This window comes from Metopolophium dirhodum, chromosome 5 (genome assembly GCF_019925205.1).
Source record: "Metopolophium dirhodum isolate CAU chromosome 5, ASM1992520v1, whole genome shotgun sequence".
In the NCBI taxonomy this organism is placed as follows: Eukaryota; Metazoa; Arthropoda; class Insecta; order Hemiptera; family Aphididae; genus Metopolophium; species Metopolophium dirhodum.
This window is the reverse complement of record NC_083564.1, coordinates 21,572,745-21,593,319: the sequence shown is the minus strand read 5'-3', so window position 1 is coordinate 21,593,319 and position 20,575 is coordinate 21,572,745. Positions and strand designations below refer to the sequence as shown.

The 20,575-nt window shown below is 30.8% G+C and overlaps 2 protein-coding genes across 3 annotated transcripts in view; both read right to left on the bottom strand.

Annotated features, from left to right (window-relative positions):
• Nucleotides 1-1,304: 1,304 nt before the first annotated feature.
• Nucleotides 1,305-9,382, bottom strand: LOC132945065 (histone acetyltransferase KAT2A-like). The gene is made up of 15 exons (XM_061014688.1): nucleotides 8,920-9,382; nucleotides 8,394-8,487; nucleotides 7,265-7,431; nucleotides 7,060-7,194; nucleotides 6,528-6,661; nucleotides 6,260-6,454; nucleotides 6,082-6,179; nucleotides 5,940-6,015; nucleotides 5,182-5,293; nucleotides 4,042-4,247; nucleotides 3,327-3,547; nucleotides 3,108-3,268; nucleotides 2,827-3,048; nucleotides 2,178-2,265; nucleotides 1,305-1,665 (listed from the first exon to the last, which is right to left on the bottom strand). Exons 1-15 carry the CDS (start codon nucleotides 9,103-9,105, stop codon nucleotides 1,466-1,468), a joined length of 2,295 nt encoding a protein of 764 aa, XP_060870671.1. The 5' UTR covers nucleotides 9,106-9,382; the 3' UTR covers nucleotides 1,305-1,465.
• Nucleotides 9,383-15,611: 6,229 nt separating this feature from the next.
• Nucleotides 15,612-20,575, bottom strand: part of LOC132945822 (GATA zinc finger domain-containing protein 10-like) — a 185,253-nt gene continuing 180,289 nt past the window's right edge. For both annotated transcript variants that reach the window (XM_061015605.1, XM_061015606.1), the window contains 4 exons: nucleotides 19,924-20,031; nucleotides 19,757-19,810; nucleotides 19,281-19,424; nucleotides 15,612-19,067 (listed from right to left, as the gene is read on the bottom strand). In XM_061015605.1, coding sequence (XP_060871588.1) covers nucleotides 18,664-19,067; nucleotides 19,281-19,424; nucleotides 19,757-19,810; nucleotides 19,924-20,031 — 710 coding nt within the window. In that variant the 3' untranslated portion in view covers nucleotides 15,612-18,663. The remainder of the gene's footprint in view (nucleotides 19,068-19,280; nucleotides 19,425-19,756; nucleotides 19,811-19,923; nucleotides 20,032-20,575) is intronic.

The following is a 20,575-nucleotide window of genomic DNA, read 5'->3' as shown; positions in this document are numbered from 1 at the left end:
TTCATAACTTAAAATAATTTTCACATTATCATCATTTTTACGTGTCAAAATACAAACTTTAAATGCTAATAAAAAAAAAAATTGTGACATGTATTTTTAATATTTTTCAACTGCTATTGTAACAATATAACAGGAGCCTTGTATTATGTTTTTAACCAACAACATTGTATTGATATTTATGCCATGCGTACACCGCCGGATAGACAACGAGTATATTATACCTATGTGTATCAATTTAACTTATACCTATATAAATAAATTATATACCTGATACATTTATGAAGCTCGAGCAAAAAACTTGAATATTTAATACAACGGTCAACAAGTATAACAAAACAACTTTTGAGGAACATTGTATTATTAATTCAAGTATTTTGACAGTGCAAACTTTTTTTTATCAACAATAGTCACATAAAAATCTAATCTGTGGCTTGGCGTGGCGCGTTGGCTGCTACCAGTCACGGAATGCGACTGGGAGTAACTAACGGCCACAGCTACTAGCTTCCGGATGGGTGACCACCCGGGTTCATAGTAGTTAAAAACCTTGCCACACATACACGTGTTTGCTACCTACTGTACCAACCTTACCCCTACCACAGTTCATAACCTCTACAACAGCTAATGGCCAGTCGCCAGGCTTTAGTTCAATAAAAAAAAAAATCTAATAAAAAGCGATATATTTTTATGCTTAAAAAATAACTCAAAAAGGGTCTAAATATTTTAGAATTTTATCATGTATGGAAAATTGTCATATAGATATATAATGAACATTTTAAGGATCTACGGTATTAGTTTTTGAGCTACACCAATTTTGTTGAAAACTGGTTTTGTGTATTAATCCCAATTTTTCCTAAATTTTTTCTGATGTTAAAAACTACTAGGAATTTTTACTTTTGACACTCCAAAATACCAACCTAGACCTACAGCAGATCTAAATACCTAATTAGTTATCTATAAGTAAATGATATTGACTTTTTATTGGTTTTGTATAAAACAATAAGATTATACTTTCATGTCGAAACTTTGTTGATCGCAAAATATGTTGACGTGTGACTGTACGTAATTGATTTCCAAAAATCTTAACCGTAGTTCATCTATAATTACATAAAGCGTTCAGGGAACTCATGCACACTAATGATCAGTCGCTACACACACACACAGTGACACATCACTCATGATGGATAAATAAAATATTGCCTAAATCTGTCACATTAAAATTTTAAGTAGTGTTAACTTATATTATGATAAACAGAGAAACATATTGGTTGTCAGACATACATAAAAATAATTGTTTTAGTAATTAATATAAATAGTTATAATTAGTTATAAGTAGAATCATATAATAACATATTATATCCAAACATCAAAATAAAAATAACCTTTGTGTAAAATGAATTTTTAAAAATTATCTTTTAAAAAAAAGTTTAACAACTGCGCATATTTGTTATATGAAATACAAAAATCACTAAATTTTGTAATCCCAGAGTTTCATTTCTTTCATTTTAATCTGGAAAATTTTTTCCAATTCAACTGCACAGTTTGACCAATATGAATGCTCTGGATTAAATGTTTTACAATTGGTAAAAATTCGTCTCATGTCAGCAATAAACAACTTTCTAGATGAATAGTAGCCCGAAGCCAATCGCTTACCAATTGTACTCAAGTCTGTAAATCAAATATACTGATTAATTCAAAGATAATAAGAAAATTAAATCCTCTTAGAGCAACAGTGACGTAGTATTTTGATAAGTAAAATTAATAATTATGTATTGTACGTTTGCATTAATATATTGATAATTTATTTTGATTATAATATATTTTTTAAATAAAATACCTAGTGAATTGGTAAAAATACTTTAAAACTGACACATAGTTATATTAACAATAATGAATTGTTGTACATTTTAAAATGCACTATTATATTACTACAATTATTATTTAATTTATCGTATCACTTATATAATTAGTCACTGTTATACAATGAAATAATTTCCAATAATTAAGAGAACAGAATTCTATTTTTTTTTTTTTTTTTAACTTACCCATAGTGTCATTACTTGGTGGCTTCTTTCATCAATCCCAGTCATGTTAAAATATTTTAGCCCATATTCTTATTGTGCCCCCAAAGTACCAGATTGTATATTTCAATTAAAAATAATAAAAAAAAAAAAACTTACCCATAGGATACTTTATAATATCATAGTAACAAGGAACATCTTTATCAACTGGATTCAAAAATGGTTCAGAAAATTCATTGTTTTTTATCTAAAAAAAAATTGATGTGTAGTATTAACTATTAAGCAAACTTAATAAAACAATTATTGATATTCACAATAAATAAAAAGGGATACTCATAAAAATGTGTTTGCATAAACTTAGATTATAAAGAATAATATTTTATGATTAACAATCTATTAATAACACTATTTGTTTTCTCTTACTGGTCGACATACAACATCATAATATAATTTTTTTTTTTGAGTAATTTTATAGTAAAATTACTTGTTTCAAAAATTATAAACATTTTTCAAGATTTTGACATATTATGTATCATTAATTTATGTAATTATTGTCTCAAAATAATGTAATATCCATTTCAATAAAATTTTTTGTTTGTCAAATAATAATAAACCGATATGTCAAACACTCAAAAATATTATTCTATATAATTTGTGTAATAGGTGCGCTTAGTTTACTTTAAGATTACTCAACAACTATAAAAAACAATTTTATGTAAACGAGTTTTGTCTATGTTGAGCATGAGTCTGAGATAAGACAAGTATTGCGCTGACATCCTATTAATATTTATTCTTTTTATATACTTACAAATTGCAAAACTTTTTTTAGCTGTTTAGTTAAAACATCAATATCAGTTTCTTCCGTGGCAGGACTATTTCTTGTAGATCGAGTTGATGGTGTCCAACCAGCATCCACAACACCGGGTATTGATTCAATCGGGACCATGCGTGCACCATCTAAGAAACATGTTAGGCCTGGGTTATGCTTATCTATTTTCATTTTTTTTTCTTCCACAAGACTCTTAACTATCTATAAAAATGTTTGCTTATTAGTTATTAACGCAATAAATGTAAATGTAATTTATTTACTTCTTTCTGTAAACGTATCACTGATGTTAATTGAGTATAAATAATTTTTGGATTTAGTTCACAGTGCATCAATATTGCACCCTGATAATGTTTAATATATTCTTGATGTGTTTTATTCGATACTTTTACATCTTGGCTAAACCCTTGTTTCTTAAAATATTCTATGAAAATATTTTGAATAAGTTAAAATAATCTGGTATTATTTATCAGAAGCCATACCAATTGCAAGTTGATCAGCATAAGTAAGAAAATTAAGTATATTATGCTGAATATGATAATCCTTTAAATGATTCATTAGGTGTGTTCCATATCCATTTTCTTGTTGATCAACTTTGACTGCACAGAACACTATTTCTGTAAAACCTTGAGAGACAAATGGACAAAAACATATACCACCAATTGGAACGCCATTTTTCAACAAAGCTAATGTCTTGTGTTTCCTAATTTAAAAATATAAATATGTATTTATTATATTATCCAAACATACAGCAAATTTTAGCTACAAATAATTGTTTCAACTTGTTCCAGAATTGTGTTGTTTTGTGTAAATCTGTTAAAATTTTCTGAATTATCTATTTACCTCTAAATGTATGTATGAACTAATTGTTAGTTAATTATTATTTCTATTAAAAGTAATCAATACATTTTAATTTCATGAACATTTTAACAATTAAAATTTAAATAAATAAATAATATTTATAATAAGTAACAACATAAGCTATACTGTTTTCAAAAGTTATCTTACAATATTATTATTTTTGACTGACTATACTACCTATGAGTAATATATTCCGAGAATAAATTAGCAAATCTGAAATAGGAAACTACTGATTTATTAACTAGATTTTATAGATACCTAGATCTTAGGCAAAATATGAATAATAATAATAATTGTCATATTACCATTGAAATTGTAGTAAAAATAAATACTCACGTATCAAATACTATTCGAGTAATGTATCTAACTGGCATTCCTGGCAACTGAGTTCGAAACAAATTTCTTAATTGCATAAGCCATAACATAGTACTTTTTTCGACTCTTGACTCTAATGAATTACCTATAACCACGCAGCGTATAATTCCATTATCTTCTTCTGTTCGAGCTTGATGTCCGCGAGGCCCAGTTTCTAATCCAAACCTCTAAATTATGTTTATATTAGTTTCATTAATAAAAATAAAAATGATTAAAGAAATTTATTGTGAACATACAACTATTAAACAATAAGATAAATAATTTAAGCGAACTATATTACTGGATGTTTCAAGTTAATGAAGGGGTTATTTCAAACATTTAAAAAATTATAAATTAATTATGACAATAAGAAGATAATATTAACAGATACCAAAATTACAGCTTAAAATTAGCATACAAAATACAAATGTAAAAATAAAACAAAGTATACTATTATTTATGTAAATATTATAAAAATAATAAATAACTTAAATAGATAGTGAATGAATATTAGTTTATAACTAAGAAACAAATAAATACTTATTATTATGGTATGGACTAGAACTGTAAATTGTCATGAACATTTTTTTATTACATTGATTTTGTAGTTATTCATTTTTTGGAAATTATGGATCATAAAATACTATTATCTATAAACGTTTATGAATAATTACTGCCATAACGTTATTATTATCATGACCATTGTGGTAACTAGTAATTTCTTCTAGCACATAATATCCACTCCTTCTATACTTTGGTATATAAGTCTGTAGCAATACAAAACCATATAGTCGATAAATTATGACAGTTTTTATTATTTTTACTTAACATGTAATAATATTATAACAAAGATGGAAACGTGACTACGGCTTACCGGTTTTCGTGTAGGTAACTCATGTATAAAAATAAAATTAAAAAATATCAGTAGTGAAAATGTAAAAGAAAAAAATAAATTTCATGTGAAAATGCATTTTACAGCTCTAATCTGGTTAATATAGGTTATGATTATTTATGATAATGGTTACTTGAAGTACAATAAAAAAATAATTTCTTTTCATAGTTACATCTAAATATATAATATAATATATAAATAACTACAATTATTTTTAAAATACAGTTTACCTTGGAGTAAGTGATAGGCCTACTTTGAACATTTTTTAGAACGTCTATAATTTTGTCTTCTGCTAAAGCATCTTCCACACTATGCTTTTTATTTGGTTTCTTTGACATATCTCTAAAAAGTAAATTGAAATTTTAAAATTAGTAATGAGTCTAATATCGTTATATTCAAATTGTTAAATATTAAGGCGAAGAGAGTGAACCGAAACATATTAAGTACCTAACAATAGATAATTTTTTCTTTTAAGTTAAAATTACAAAAAAAATATTGCCAATTAGTTCTATTAAGAGGATGGTCAGCGCACTATTTTTTTTTCTCTGACTGACCCACACGGAACATAAACAAAATGCATTTGTGCAGAATCGTTTTTTCTATGTTTTTAAGTAATTTTAGAGTAAAATCACCCATTACAAAAAAGATAAAGAATAATATTTTAGAGGGAAATGACATATCGATTTTATATTTTATTGATATTTGACTTTCAAAATAAACAAAATGTTGAAAATTTAAATTATGTTTTAATTGTTTTGAAACAGTATTTAGAGAAATCTATATGTCATTCCCTCAAAAATATTACTCTCCATCTTTTTTGAAATGAGTGATTTTACTCTATAATGACTTAAAAACATAGAAAAAATTATTCTGCGCAAATGCATTTTGTCTGTTGCACGTGGCCAGAGGGAAAACAAATAGTGCGCTGACATCCTCTTAAATAAAATATTTGTTTTTAACTTGTATCAGTTTTATATATAATACATACTTTTTCGGATGTTTATGTTCTGCTCCTTTCGTTTCATCTAGCCTGGAGTCCAAGGGATCTGAAGTGTTTGGGTTATCTATTTAAATTATGTAATAGAAAAACATAGTATAAACCATCCATATTAAAAAAGCAATTTATTTACCAGTTAGAATAGCTTTTTTTAGATCAAACTCTTTAAAATGCAAGTCCCATATTGGTGAATGAACAGCATACACTTCTTCTTCTAATAAATTCATATATCTAAGATTTAAAAAATAATAATGTCATGTATTTTTAATTAAGTATGTCTAAATAAGTTTTTTTTAATTAAATGTATTTACTTGGGCAAATAATTCATATAAAAGTGTTTTTGATGATTCGACCATTTTGAAGATGATGCATGACACCAGTCCGTTAAATGCATTCTAAAAGCTTTTAATGTGTACTTAAGAATGTCTTGACCAAATATCAAACTTATTTTAAAACTTGGTGCAATCGAATGAAGATATTTGGGTAGTACACAAAATACTAAATATCTAAAACACAAAGCCAATATATTATAAAAATATTACTTAATACATAAAAATATTGATACTTATTTATAATTACCTTTGATAATAGAATTCATAATTTTTCCTATGTTGAAATGTTTTACATTGCGGTAATTCCTTAGGAGAAATCCATTTCCAAAGATCAAATTGTTTTATTACAAATTTACTGATTTTTATAGAAATTTTTAGTTGCTGAAACATGATATTTTTTATAATATTATAAAGTTAGGTATTCAAATTAGGACTGGTGGTATTTTAAATTGTAATACCGGTATTAATTTACTACCGGTTTTATTGAAAATACCGTACCTCGTTAATTACTAAAAATACCATAAGCCTTGGCAAATTTATTTGTATTTCCAACTTTCCAACCTAGGATAGGGCTATTGTATTATGTCATTACGATTATATAAAAAAAATAATTAATACATTTAGGTATGTGGTATTTTTGGTATTAACGGTAATTACCAATTCACGGTATACCGATATATCGGTAAATACCGCCAGCCCTAATTCAAATATTAGGTAAGTAGGTATTTTAAAATGAATACATATTATAATGGTATTGAGTATTTTAATGTTAAACTTACAGAACCGTCATGACCAAACTTATACATATTAAAGTTCATTAAAGTTTTAACTATGTTTGGATCTTCAAATGGTGGAGTTCCGAATAATTTATCAAGTGTGATACTAGATCCGGGATATATAAAATTTTGTAATTCCTAAAACATAAATAATTTAATTTAATTCGAGAAATGTAAAAAATGTGATAAGATTATAAACGTTACTTACATTATAAACTGCATCATAGGTGTCTTCTTGCACATAATTTCTCTCAATAATTGTTTTATTCTTTTCTTGATTTATAGTGACTGATAAATTATCGAGATCAAATACTAATCCTAGTAAGGAATTTAACTGTTCATCCTTGGCACTTTTTAAATGTGATACATGAGAAGCTAAAAAACAATAGAAAATAGTTACAATAAATTTTTAAAACTAATTAATGTTTACAATCATAATTTTATATATAACCAAAAAGTAGCATAAGTAGTGTCTTTTATTTTATAATAATATAATATACTACATATTTAATGAAACATTTAATTGTCTCACATTGGTGAGAATTGTCATGCTATTGAGAATTTGCGTCCTAATTTTTTAATGGTCCAGCTTTTGGATTTATTTTATTTTGTTCAATTTGTATGTCAAGAAATAAATAGCTATTTATTTAGGTATTGGGAAGACAGATTAACACTGGGAGCGCTGTCGACGCCTATCGCACTGATGGTTAGGCGGGTTCTCCCCTACGTGGAGTCGGGAGATTGTATATATTTTCCAGACATTTTGCATATATTTTGTTTCAAGTGAAGTGTATTTGAATGTATTTGATAATATTAGTAGAAATTGTATTTACCAATGTATACAGTTAGCTATAAAAGCGTATAAAGTTTCGATACCAGAATTCATTTATTATAAAAATTAAAATAACCAATATAAAACTATATCTATACATCCCGAATTGGAAAGTACAAATTGTTTCCACTAGAGCGCATTTTGTTAATCTGTTTCCCCAATAGGTAGTCTTAAGCTATAAAATTGACACCATTGAGGCATTGGCTAGCCACTATTATAATTATATTATAGGTAAATACATAATATGTGGGTAGAATGTTTAATAAAAAGTAGTATTCAAATATTATTTTTAACGTTACACAAAAGTAAAATTAGTTATAGTTAGAGTAGCAGTTAAGTAATTAGAGTTTTATTTAGAATTTTACACACTTAATGTCAGTAATTCTTAAAATGTTTAGGAAGTTTTCTCCTTTAGGTCATTTGTCTAGTGTCTATGTAGAAAATTGCAGTAACTAGACTAATAATAAGTATACATTAGCTAGTTAATTTTTAAACTTTTACTCACATAGAGGATGATTACAACCAGATTTTGTGCAAGTTGAAGTCTTCAAACTCTTATGACTCCTACCTTGCCATCCACTACATTGGCAAGTTGAAACCTAAAAATAAAGTTAAATATTGTAATATAAAATTACCCACATTTTTCGAGAACTCGTTCACGTACCTGGTACAATAATTACATAAGTACACACATTTTTGATTCTTTCTATTTCTAATTAGCTTATAATCTATACACACAATTTCAGAAGTAGGTATTATAGGAGCAGGAGGTATAAACAAGGTTGAAATAGGTAATACTTAAATATTAGAGACAAATCGATAAATATTTATGCGCATGAACTGCGTTTGACCGATTGGATTGTTTTTTCATCCAAAATGAAGACGACCAACGTCTAGAACATAAGCGTTCTGTTCGCACCAAAGTCAGGATCAACAGAGGACAGACGAAAGGTTCGGGTCGAGAAGCGTTACACCGCCACCGACTTGTTGTCGACACTTGACGTGAGAGGTGAGCAATAATATGATATTACCTGACACGACGATTTACTGGACAGCTTCACCAGCTTCTCGTGCCTGGACAGTTTGCACGCCGACGCCTTGAAATCGATGATCGTTTGCGCGAACGGATCGTCCCCGGCCAAGTGGTCGGGCAACGACACGCCGGGCGCGGACGACGTCGACGGCACACATCTGTCGAGTTTCAGCGACTTGGGCATGACTTGGGCCGCTCACTTCGGATCGCGCACACTGCCGTACGGAAAAAACGACAGTTCTCGACGACACTGCGGACGCCGTCGTAGTCGCGATTTCAACCCGCACTGGGACGGAGTCGGCGAACGACGAGCGAATGTTCTGCTACGACGGTACACGGCCGCACGGGGGAAAAATCGCAATCGCAGGCGAATAGACGACGGAAAGACCGCGGAGCCAGCTCGTCCGCCGAACGTTTGTCGCGCCGCGAACAAAATGTGGTCACCAGCGGTCGCCGGCAGCCGTCGAGTGGTGGAATTATTGTCGGCCGGGGGAGGTGGCGGGGAGGGACGCACGCCGCGCGGGTATTCCCCATGCGCTGGACGCCGTAAACGTGTTTCGTGGTATCTATTTTTAGAAAATTGTTTTCAGAAAATTGTTATCGGAATATTATTACATATATCGTTATTATAATCGACGTTGGATTTTGTGATTATTTTCGTCGCGCAGACTGCAAACAATATTCAAAACTATATATTATATTATATTGTTTGTCGATACAACAATGCCACCGCCCGCCGCATGAAATGTTTTCATTTCCAATCGAGAACGAAAATATTAGCACAGAGAACACATTGTACAAAATGCCGTTTCGATAATATTACCTCCCAGTCCCTAAAATATCCAAATTTTCGTACTACACACATAGTCCCAAATCGGTCAAGTCTAAATTATTTCTAGATAAACACTTAAAACACTATAGTATACTATTATACCGTTCACTACTAAGCTGATAATATAATAAAAATAACTATACTCTTAATAACAATGAATAGTTTACAATAATAACTATAATAAGAGTATAAGACGTAACAATACAAAATATTGTTTACTGTGTGTCTGTGTAGAATTTAGATAATAATTAAAATGTGGTTTGGCAAAAAACCATTAAAATATAAAAAAATGTGGAGATATAAAATTATACATAATATTATTATAAAGGTTAGAATAACACACTTTTAAATTTCGTACTACACACAGCACTTTTCATGCTACACAAAGTGTGTCGTAGTACACACAATTTTAGGGACTGTTACCTCCCCCAACAGTGATTTTGCAAAGGGCCAAGACATCGAAGCCATTCGACTGAATTAGGAAAACATAATATTCTACCGTCAGCTAATATAGTGTTTGCCGGTTAGCATCAGTAAGTGCTGTTACCGGCGAACGGTAAACTTAAACTCATCAAAAATTATTTGATGGTCGACAATGGTCAACGACAGACATTAGGAGGTTGGATTCATTAATGCTGTTAAAGTGCTAAGTATAGAAAAAGATATTTTGGATGAAGTCGATTCAAGTGAAACAGCTGCACCACAGTGGTCTAATAATATGAGAGAAAGAAGAATTACATTTTAAAATTGAATATTATTTTGATACATTTACTGTAAGTGATTAAATACTCTTAAAATTTTATGTTATAAGTTTTAATTTTAATTAAACCCCTATTGCACCTAGTGTAAAGTGTAAACTGTTATGTAGTGCCGAGGTGCTGACTATGCCAACCAGACCAACACTAAAAAAACGCTATTTATGGCCTTAAATGCTAAATATTTGTAACATGTACACCTGTTTACGTGATGTATTTTAATAGCTAGTAATCCGAGTGGAGCGAGAAAATTTTTTTTTTTTTGTTGGTAAATGTATGAATTATTTTGTCTTATGGGACTGCCCCAGGGTCGGATCCAGAGTTAAGAAATTGTGGGTCAGGACATTTCAAATGTGGGGTGGTGATGAGAGTTTATATTTTCTGCACCACACTAGACGTTTTATCGGGGTATGAAGTATTAGAATAAAATCATAAAAAATTGCAAACTATAATTCTCATCGAATGATTATATTATTATGTTGCGATTCAAATACGAATAACCGTAGATACTTGAAATTTACACGGAATATTTATTTTATTATATCCAATCCTTGATAAAATTTTCAAAATATATTTTGTCTCGTAAATATGTACTTGAAATTTTCACTAAATGTTTATTATTTCATTTTCTATAATTCATATTTTGTATGGTTGACCGGCTCAGGTGGAAAGAGCTCAAGTTACTGTGGTCAGAATTCTAACCCTGAACCAAAAGAAATTTTTATGTAAAAAAACGATACCTATAAATTATGAATATGGCTATATCGCCGTAATTTTGCGTACCTACATTTAGTATTTACACTAATAAACGTTATTGTTGTTATGTAATTTATTTGGTTTTTTTTTGAGATCATTGAATTTTTAAACTTTTTGATCAATGTACAAAAAAAATTATCAACTATAGGTACCTACGTTAAAAAAACCAAAAACACTGCGATTTCACGGGAAGTACGATGTGTAACAGAACTCTTGAATTTCTCCAATTTGCTTAGTAATTTTATATTCTTCTATAGAATGTTCTGTTTTAGAATATAGTTTTGCCATTTAGAATCCTCGTCCATCTTGCTCAGATTGTATTGTTATCAGTATATTCTATAATAATATTTACAAATATATTGTTATGCTGTATATTATATACAGTAGAAACCGTTTATAATGACACCGGTTGTAGTGACATATTGGGTGTAATGACCTAAGATTAAATGTCCCGGCAAAACTCCTATAATATATTGTATGTACTAATTTGTATCGGTTATTATGACGTCCATATAATGACTATACGGATGTTATGAAGGTTATTTTTGGTTATATTGGAAAAATATTTTATCTATAATGACTTAACTTTATCGAAGGTACTATTACAATACTGATAATACCGAAAATTTCATTGTTGTTTAGTCGTCAGTTTTATTTTATTTTATTTTATCGTCAGTGTACAGGTCGATTGTCTCGACGTGCGGTTAAACGTGTTTTGTGTTCGTGTGTTAAATTGTATTGTGAAATGAGCAAACAAAAGCAATTGACCATCGAAGAAAAGGCAAATAATGTCATTTTTTCGTTTAAAAAAAGGTGAAAAAATTCCGACATAGCTAATGAATTAGGCGTAGGTCACTCTACAATTTCCAACATATGGAAAGCTCGAGACAAAATCGAACAAGAGTTTCAAAATGAAAAATTATCAGTTAAGAAACTTAGAAATTGTACACATACAGTAGATAATGTTTTATTACGATGGTTTAAAAATCAAAGAAATCCATGCATTCCAATTAATGGACCAATTCTTCAACAGAAAGCCAATGAATTAGCTGAAGGCCATATTGGTAAGCATGGAAGACCATCATAGTGAAGAAATTGATACTCCCGATGGAGATTTATCTAGTCTTCAATGCAGCGAAGATGTTAGCAAATTATATGGCTCTGAATAACGCAAGTCCAAAGATAAATTTTGAAGAACTAGAAAAAAAAATAGAGCATGATTTTTATACTAACAAAGTTCAATCTAAAATAACAGATTTCTTTAAATAATTATTGAACTAATTATTTTAAATACATATTAAATACATATTATGTATGTACAAAATTAAATGTTTTTATTTTTACTTTTTTCTATTTTATACATTGCATAAATAAATAATAATAATAATGTGTATTGAAGTTACAATTTTTATTTTCATCAATTTGCTTATAATGACAACCGGTTATTATGACATATTTTCTTTGGTCCCTTGAACGTCATTTTAAACGGTTTCTACTGTATTATATTATTGGACAACTCCCACTATAGGGCGTAATATATTATCAATACAAATAAAATATTTGTAACGGGTTCAATAGGATTATACTTGATATAATAATATAATGTTGTATAATATATTATGACAGTTGGATATTAAATATTTATGTTAACGTAAGACACTAATTATTTCATAAACTTTTAACGTTTTTTTTACATCATTTTAAGTCATTAAAAACAAATTTTTTTTTAAAAATTAAAATATTTATAAGTCTTAGGAATTAGGTAATAACTAATAAGCTACTTGTCCAAAATTGGATTTTTATAGATCGTATACTCGGAATAATTCAATAATATTACGTTAGAAAATATTGAAATTAAAAAAAAATGTTGTAATTTATTTAAAAGAGTAAACGACTGATAAAGATAAAAATTTAAAAAAATCCAAAAATGTTGCTTTGATACGAATTAAAATTACGTGAAGGAGATATTTGCAAAAACATTATCGTTTTCTGAAATAATGAGTGACATCTCACGTAAAATGGATCACTCCAAATACCTACACGCTCCCGTTTTTCCTTAATTTGTACGTGGTTTTTGCCGGCGCTTTTGAAAACTATTGGGAATTTTGACCTCCCGAATGCACCAAATAGATTCACTTTTCCATCGAACAAGATACTGTTGAAGGAAATCGAAGCCGTTTTACTGCCCCAAACGGTGGTGATAGACGCAAAAAAAAATTTTTTTAAAAAAACACACATCATTGTAAACTCATAATACATTCATTGCTCCGCTCAGAATCGTAAAGTAAATGTTCATGCTCTATATGCATCGTCAATAACAATTTTATTATATTTATTATTAAATTAACGTAACTTAAAGCTGGTTATATGTAATATCATATTTAATCAAATTTCGTAACAATAAAATATGGTATTTGTGTTGTATACCGCCGCGTTTCAAGGCGTATTAACAATTAATATTGTAACTTAAATTTTTTTTCGTACCTAATTGTTTATTGCGTTTAGAAAACGTTTTTCTATAAAGAATCAACTCAGTGTAGGAAATGTTCACACAAAACTGTACTTTCAAACCAACGCGATCTTGGATTAAAATACCATAATTATATATTTATATCGTATATACCTATTATAAATAAGACATCAATTTATTAAAATCATACAGTGAATTTTTTTATGTAATTTTTGCAGGTAATTTTTTTTTTTTGCTTTGTTGGAAGGAGGAGCGAGGTATCTTTTCGACGGACAACGGTGATGCCTCTCACGAAGCTGATTGTAACATATAGAGCAGTCTTGATGTAATAATAATTAATAACAAAAAAAAAGCCAAACAGGTGGTTGACGCAAACGTTGCATATTACGTGTATATTATATACGTATATTTACATAATTGTCCAAGCTAGTATGTTTGTATTTGCATAAGCGTTATTATCGATTACAAATACTTAAATTTCACAATCAAATGGGTTAGTCCATCCAACCCAGGCCCAGATCTAGAGTGAACATCTGAAGGTATATGTATTACAAAAGTATTATCCTCGCACACTCAACTATTATAAAAATATTTACACACATTAATGATACCTTTTATTCGTGTAAATAATTAATTATTGTGACTCGGCGCGGCGCAGTGGCTGAAATCAATCACGCGACGTGATTAAGAGTAAGCAACGGCCGCTGCCTCTAATTCTCGGATGGGTGACCATCTGGGTTCGTTGTGCGCAAAGACCTTGTCACACATACACGTGTTCCTAACCGACCGTACCAACAGTCCCAACCCTACTGCACCGACCACCAAACACGACAGGATTTATGTCATTTTAGATTCTGAGCTGAGCGAAGAATGTAATGGTTTTACAATGATGTTTATTTCTTTTTCTTTTTTATTCTGTAAACACCTTTTCTCCCTCTAAACTTGCTCAAAAGTATCAAGTATAGCATCTTTTCTGAAAGGTAATGTTCTTGAGCTGGTACTTTAAAGAGGTCATTTTTCGAATTTTCGAACGCTACTCGAAATGAAAGCGGTGAAAGGAGATTTCACGGTTTTATAATATTAAATAATTACGGATAACGTTTTCTACCAGAAATATTGCTTCAAATGAAAAATGACAAGAGATATTTTTTGTTGTATTTTAGATTTTGTTCCTCACGGTTTAAAGTTCGGAAAATTTTAGCCATTTTTGAGCTATTTATAGACATTTTAATTTTGTGAGTTTTTCTGTTGTAATTTGGTTAAAAACATTCGTAAAAACTTGAAATTTGGGTTGTTTACTTATATTAGCCTTACCTAGACATGGTAAAATTTTCAAAACATTTGAGCGACTTTTTCTTTTCTTTACTTTTATATATTTTTTAATTTTTATGATATTTCCTAATTATAATTATATAAATTACCTATTTATATAAATCGTTCTTAAGCTGTTCTTAAAACGCTTTGTTTATCACCATATAGAAACGAATAAAATTAAATAAAAAAAAGATTCCCTCGTCCGCTCAGAATCGTTTTTGATCGAATGCAATCATTGCATTCAAATCGAATACGGTGAAATTACACTATCCTGTCCGAGGCCCGAAGGGACGATGGACAAACATCTACCACCAAAATGCGCTGACCTACTTTTTTTATTTTTATTTTATATATTTATTGGATTTTTCAATCAAGTCGCATCTAGAAATACGGTCTCGGAATCGACAGGCCAGGCAGACCGAACGTAAAAAAAAAAAAACGATTAATAATAATAATAATAATATCATGTTCACTATATTTTGTTCAATTTTTGTTTATCGAATGTATTTTTATTGTTTTTTGTTTTCTCATTCAACACGTTGACAAAGAATAATATTATCATATAATATAATTATAATATGTTTTTATTATAATAATTCAGACAATAAAAGAAACAAAATAAATAACTATCTACCTAAATTGTATACACACACACACACTATTACATGGTACAACACACGGGATTATAAAATACTTCATATTATATATAGGTATATAATAATAATATATTATATTATAATGTTATGTATGTATACGTACGTTTATTCATAATAATTATTATAAACATATATTATTATAATATAATTACTGTACACAAATCGACGACACCATTTAGCTAATAAAAAGGAAAATTGTACAACAGTTGATTTTAACTTTCCGACGAATTTTGTTCCGTCGCGCGTTCGACCGTACGTCGGTCGTACAATTTTTTTACAGTTTAAATTATTATTATTAATATGTATTTTAAAATTTTTGTTTCTGTACACAATATCATATTATAACAATCTGTCTACGATATCGCTCGTTAAAATTTTACAATACAAAAAAATATTCCGTATCTACGCGTCAAAATAATAATAATCATAATAATAATAATAATAATAATAAAAAGTAAAACAGACTTTTGTAATAATAATATATAATATCAAAACATATTATTTCGTATTCAAATAATATTATGACTTGATAATAATCATAATACTGCAGTAAGATATTATATTATAATATATTATATAAATCAAATAAAAAATCAAATATACCTATATCCGATGGGAGGGTATACTGAAAAAAACAAACAAAAAAACAAAAAAAACAAACGTTTGTCGCCGCGGGAGTATAATATAATATTACGTAAAAATAAGCTCCGACGACCGAACCTGATGATCTCGGGGGTTCGCTGTGATGGAATCGTGAGACGATCATCGGCGCAACTAGAGGGGGCGGCTAGAGGGTTAGCCCCTCTGACTAAGATTTAGCCCCCCCCCCCCCAAAAAAAATAACCCTTATTGATTAAGATATAAGCCTCCTGTGGGTTATTTTCAATAAATAGTTTTGTTAGCTCCTCTCTCCCCCCCCTCCCAGAGTTTTAACCCCAGTTGCGCCTAACATACGGAGACGATGCGTCTGCGGAGAAGATAAATAGCGAAATTCATTTCAACCTACCCACCTAAATATTATTATTATTACAACATTATTATAATCTATCTACTTAATTGTTTTTATGCGTACAACATATTATGCATAATATAATACATAATATAAGATACACATATTATAAGTATACAGGTACACCGTTATAATATATTGTGTTGTAAGAACACGATGATTATTGATTATATTACATATTATTATTATTTCGATATCTTGATGCACAACATTATTATATGTATAGATATATTATGTACGCAGGTACAGGTGGTCTTCCGAACGACGCGTGTTAAAAAGTGTCCGATTTTTCGAACGAATCAAGACTTATATATATTATTTACAAGACATGAATGGTGGAAAAAAAAACGGTTACATTTACAAAAAAAAAAAAAACTAATTATTGTTTATACAAACACGATATACAATTATTATTGATAAAACATATAATGATAAAAACAGAGATCATAAAGCCGACGACGCCGACCAGCCGTACTCGTGTGTACCGAAAAACTACGTAAGTATAAGTATGTACTATATAATATATAATATATGTCACATACACTATTAGTTATTATTATTATATCGTATATAGGTACAAGCACGTCTGTCGTCCCATAGGCCGAGCGAATAAAAATAAAACACAAAGTAACAATCATCGTAATAATATTACGCGCTCTGCACGTTTGCACTACCTTCTACCGCTTCGGTCTGAGCGAACCTCAAATGAAGTACGTAAGTATATATATATATATATATATATTATACAATGTAATATTACGATGACAGTATATGATTATTGCAATTCACTACATTAAATAATTATTACGCCGTGTCGCCGCGCCGCTCGATCCGCCGTCGTGCGCGACGCGTCATTTTTGTGGAATAATAATGTAAAGATGTATTATGACCTACTCGCGAAATCGCCATTTAATGGTTTATAAATACGTAGAGGCGATCGCAGGTATTGGGTGCGATTCGCCCACGCACGCGACAAATTTATCAAATTATAATATATACACATACAGGTTATGTACCTATATACTGCGTCTACGACTCACGGACGAGGTAATGAAACGTTATCACAAAAAAAAAATTTATCATATTTTTATACACACGCACGCAAACACGCGACACGCCGGCACGACCGGCGTATATAAGACGACGTTTTTTTTTTTTGTTTTGTTTTTTGTTTATTTTTTTTTTTTTTTGGAATTTCACATGATTTTTCGATTAATCATAATCGATATCATAATAATATATTATGTTATTGAACTAATTTATGTTTGTACAAAATGTATAATTAACGTACCTACCTATATTATATTATAATACAGTTGCGAAAGAAATCCAGCTACATGTTCAATATTTCATAATATCTATATATAATATAATATGTATAAAATAATATATAATAATAATAATAATAATAATAATAATAATAATGATGATAATAATAATAATAATAATATTGTATACACTCGAATCTTAAACGCTAAAATATATGTAACACATAATAATATCATGAACGCGATATAATTCTGTTTTTTTTTTCGAATTTTTTTCTCGGCTTTTATATACGTTTAACTATATAATAATAAAATCATGTAATTAAAAAAAATCATAATAATAGTAATAATTTATACAATTTTCTGTACACGGTATAATTAAAAAAAAAAAAGTGGTTCATACACACGAGGAGGAGGGGGTTTACTTTTGACTATTTCCATGTCTACTAACGCTGCACTATAAATAAAATATATAAATAGTGTAATACAGGTACTGTTGGTAGTCGTGGGGTACTGGCCTGTTTCGCCGGTCGTCGTGGACGTGGCGTGGAGGAATAGTGGTTGACTCGTACACAAAGCTTTTGTCGGCAGGCACGACATAGCGGGTGCACTGTGCCGGGCGAGCGATGGCGTGTGCACTGCACCGGGAGAGCGATGGCGACGATTACTGCACCGCCGGCGCCTAGTCCTCGTCGTGACTGTCGACGCTGAACGACGGCGAGTTGGCCTGCGAGTTGGCCGGCGAGTTGGCCATCGAGTACATCACGATCGGCGACACGGACCCGTCGGCCGGAAATCTGAAACTGGTGCCGGCCACGTCCGGCTCGGCCACGCCGTCCAGCCCGGAACCGGAAGGACCGGACTCCTCGCCCCTGTACCACAACTGCCGCATCTCGTTCCGCCGCTGCCGCATCAGCGTCTTGTACTCGGATATCCGCATCTTTTTGCCGTCCACGATGCACGTCCGCTTCGGCCTGGGCCGATACCGGTAGTCCGGGTGCTTTTCCATGTGCAACTTGGACAGCCTGGACTGTTCCTCGTAGTACGGCTGCTTGTCCGCGTTCGACATTGCCTTCCACCTGCCACCTGTGGCCAAAAAAAAACACGCGATTATTATCATCAGGTATATAATACTACACAGGTGCGAGAGTAAAACACCCCAATTTATAACCCTGCGCCATTGTGGCAAGAGCAAAAAAAAGTACCCACATAAAGTCAATTTTGGTATCGACTTTTGGTACTCAACTGCAGCTTTTGCCACATTGGTGCCGAATTATCTTAATGAGAGCAACTACCCACCTAATATTTTCGAAATGTTCGAATTGTGCATGTCGGGACAGGCTTTCAAGATCTTTCGCCTCTCGTCTTTGGCCCAAACCATGAACGCGTTCATAGGTCTCTTTATGTGCTCGCCGTCCTTCTTCTGCTGCCGTATCATGTGACCTGCGATTTCCCAAAACAAACGATTATATATTATACAAACGATCAACTATCGTGTGGCGGTGTCATTGCGTGCAGCGCATCATAGGTACAGTTAAACTTCCATGTAACGAACTTCCATTTAACAACATTTTCCGTTTAACGAAATATTATTGAGGACCAAACGAAATTCGAACGAAATGTATTTATTTATATATTTAACGATGTTGTATAAACACAGTATGAATTTTTTTTGTTGCCCACAAGACTTCGTATAGCATGGATGTTTCACTGCACATAGGGCCGTCTTAATCAATATAGCCTTTGAAGCGTTTGTTTCTATACTGTACACTCACCTTTGTCAGTTGCAGTGTCGTCAATATTGAAATTTGGATCGCTGGGTCTCCAAGCTGTGGGGGAAAAAAAAAAATGTAAAAACGTGTTAAATCCCGCACTGTCGCACATGATATTACTATCGAGGACGGTACGATATAAGTCGTTAGTATAATATTATTGTGCTTACATATATCCATGTCTACGGAATGATCGTCCCTGATGAGCTGAGGCGGATACCCTTGGAATCTCGAGTACGGCGCCATCGTTTCCGCGCTGGGCGATAGGCTTCGTTTTACTGTGATTCAGAAAAGAAAAAAAAAAAATCAGCACACACGACGACAACAACAATATAATATTATAATGATAGAAATTTGGCTACGTGAGTAATTATCGGGTACAATATAGTGATAGTAATAATAATACCGTTGTTTTCTATTACCCATATTTATTATATTTGTTTTAACTTTTAATTGAGTGCGAACTTTAGTCTCTAATTCATTCGTCTGCGTTATTTTTACACGAGGTTTTCTATATATACCTATACATACATGTATATTCAATTAGATTGCGATCGATGAACGGTTCATATATTATGATAAGGCGAACTGGTTCCAAAGTACGCTCTAAATAACACATTATTTTAATTCAGCCGACGCGATTATATTATTATTATTATTATTATTATTATGTTTTTACGAACGCGTATTTCATTACCGGCGCTGGTAGTACCCCCCACCTGCAGGATTCTACTATCTCTATCTCTGCAGTGTGCAAATATCGCGAATACACGCACGTTAATAATTATTGCATTGTTCGGTCCGATCGCAATAGCACGTTAT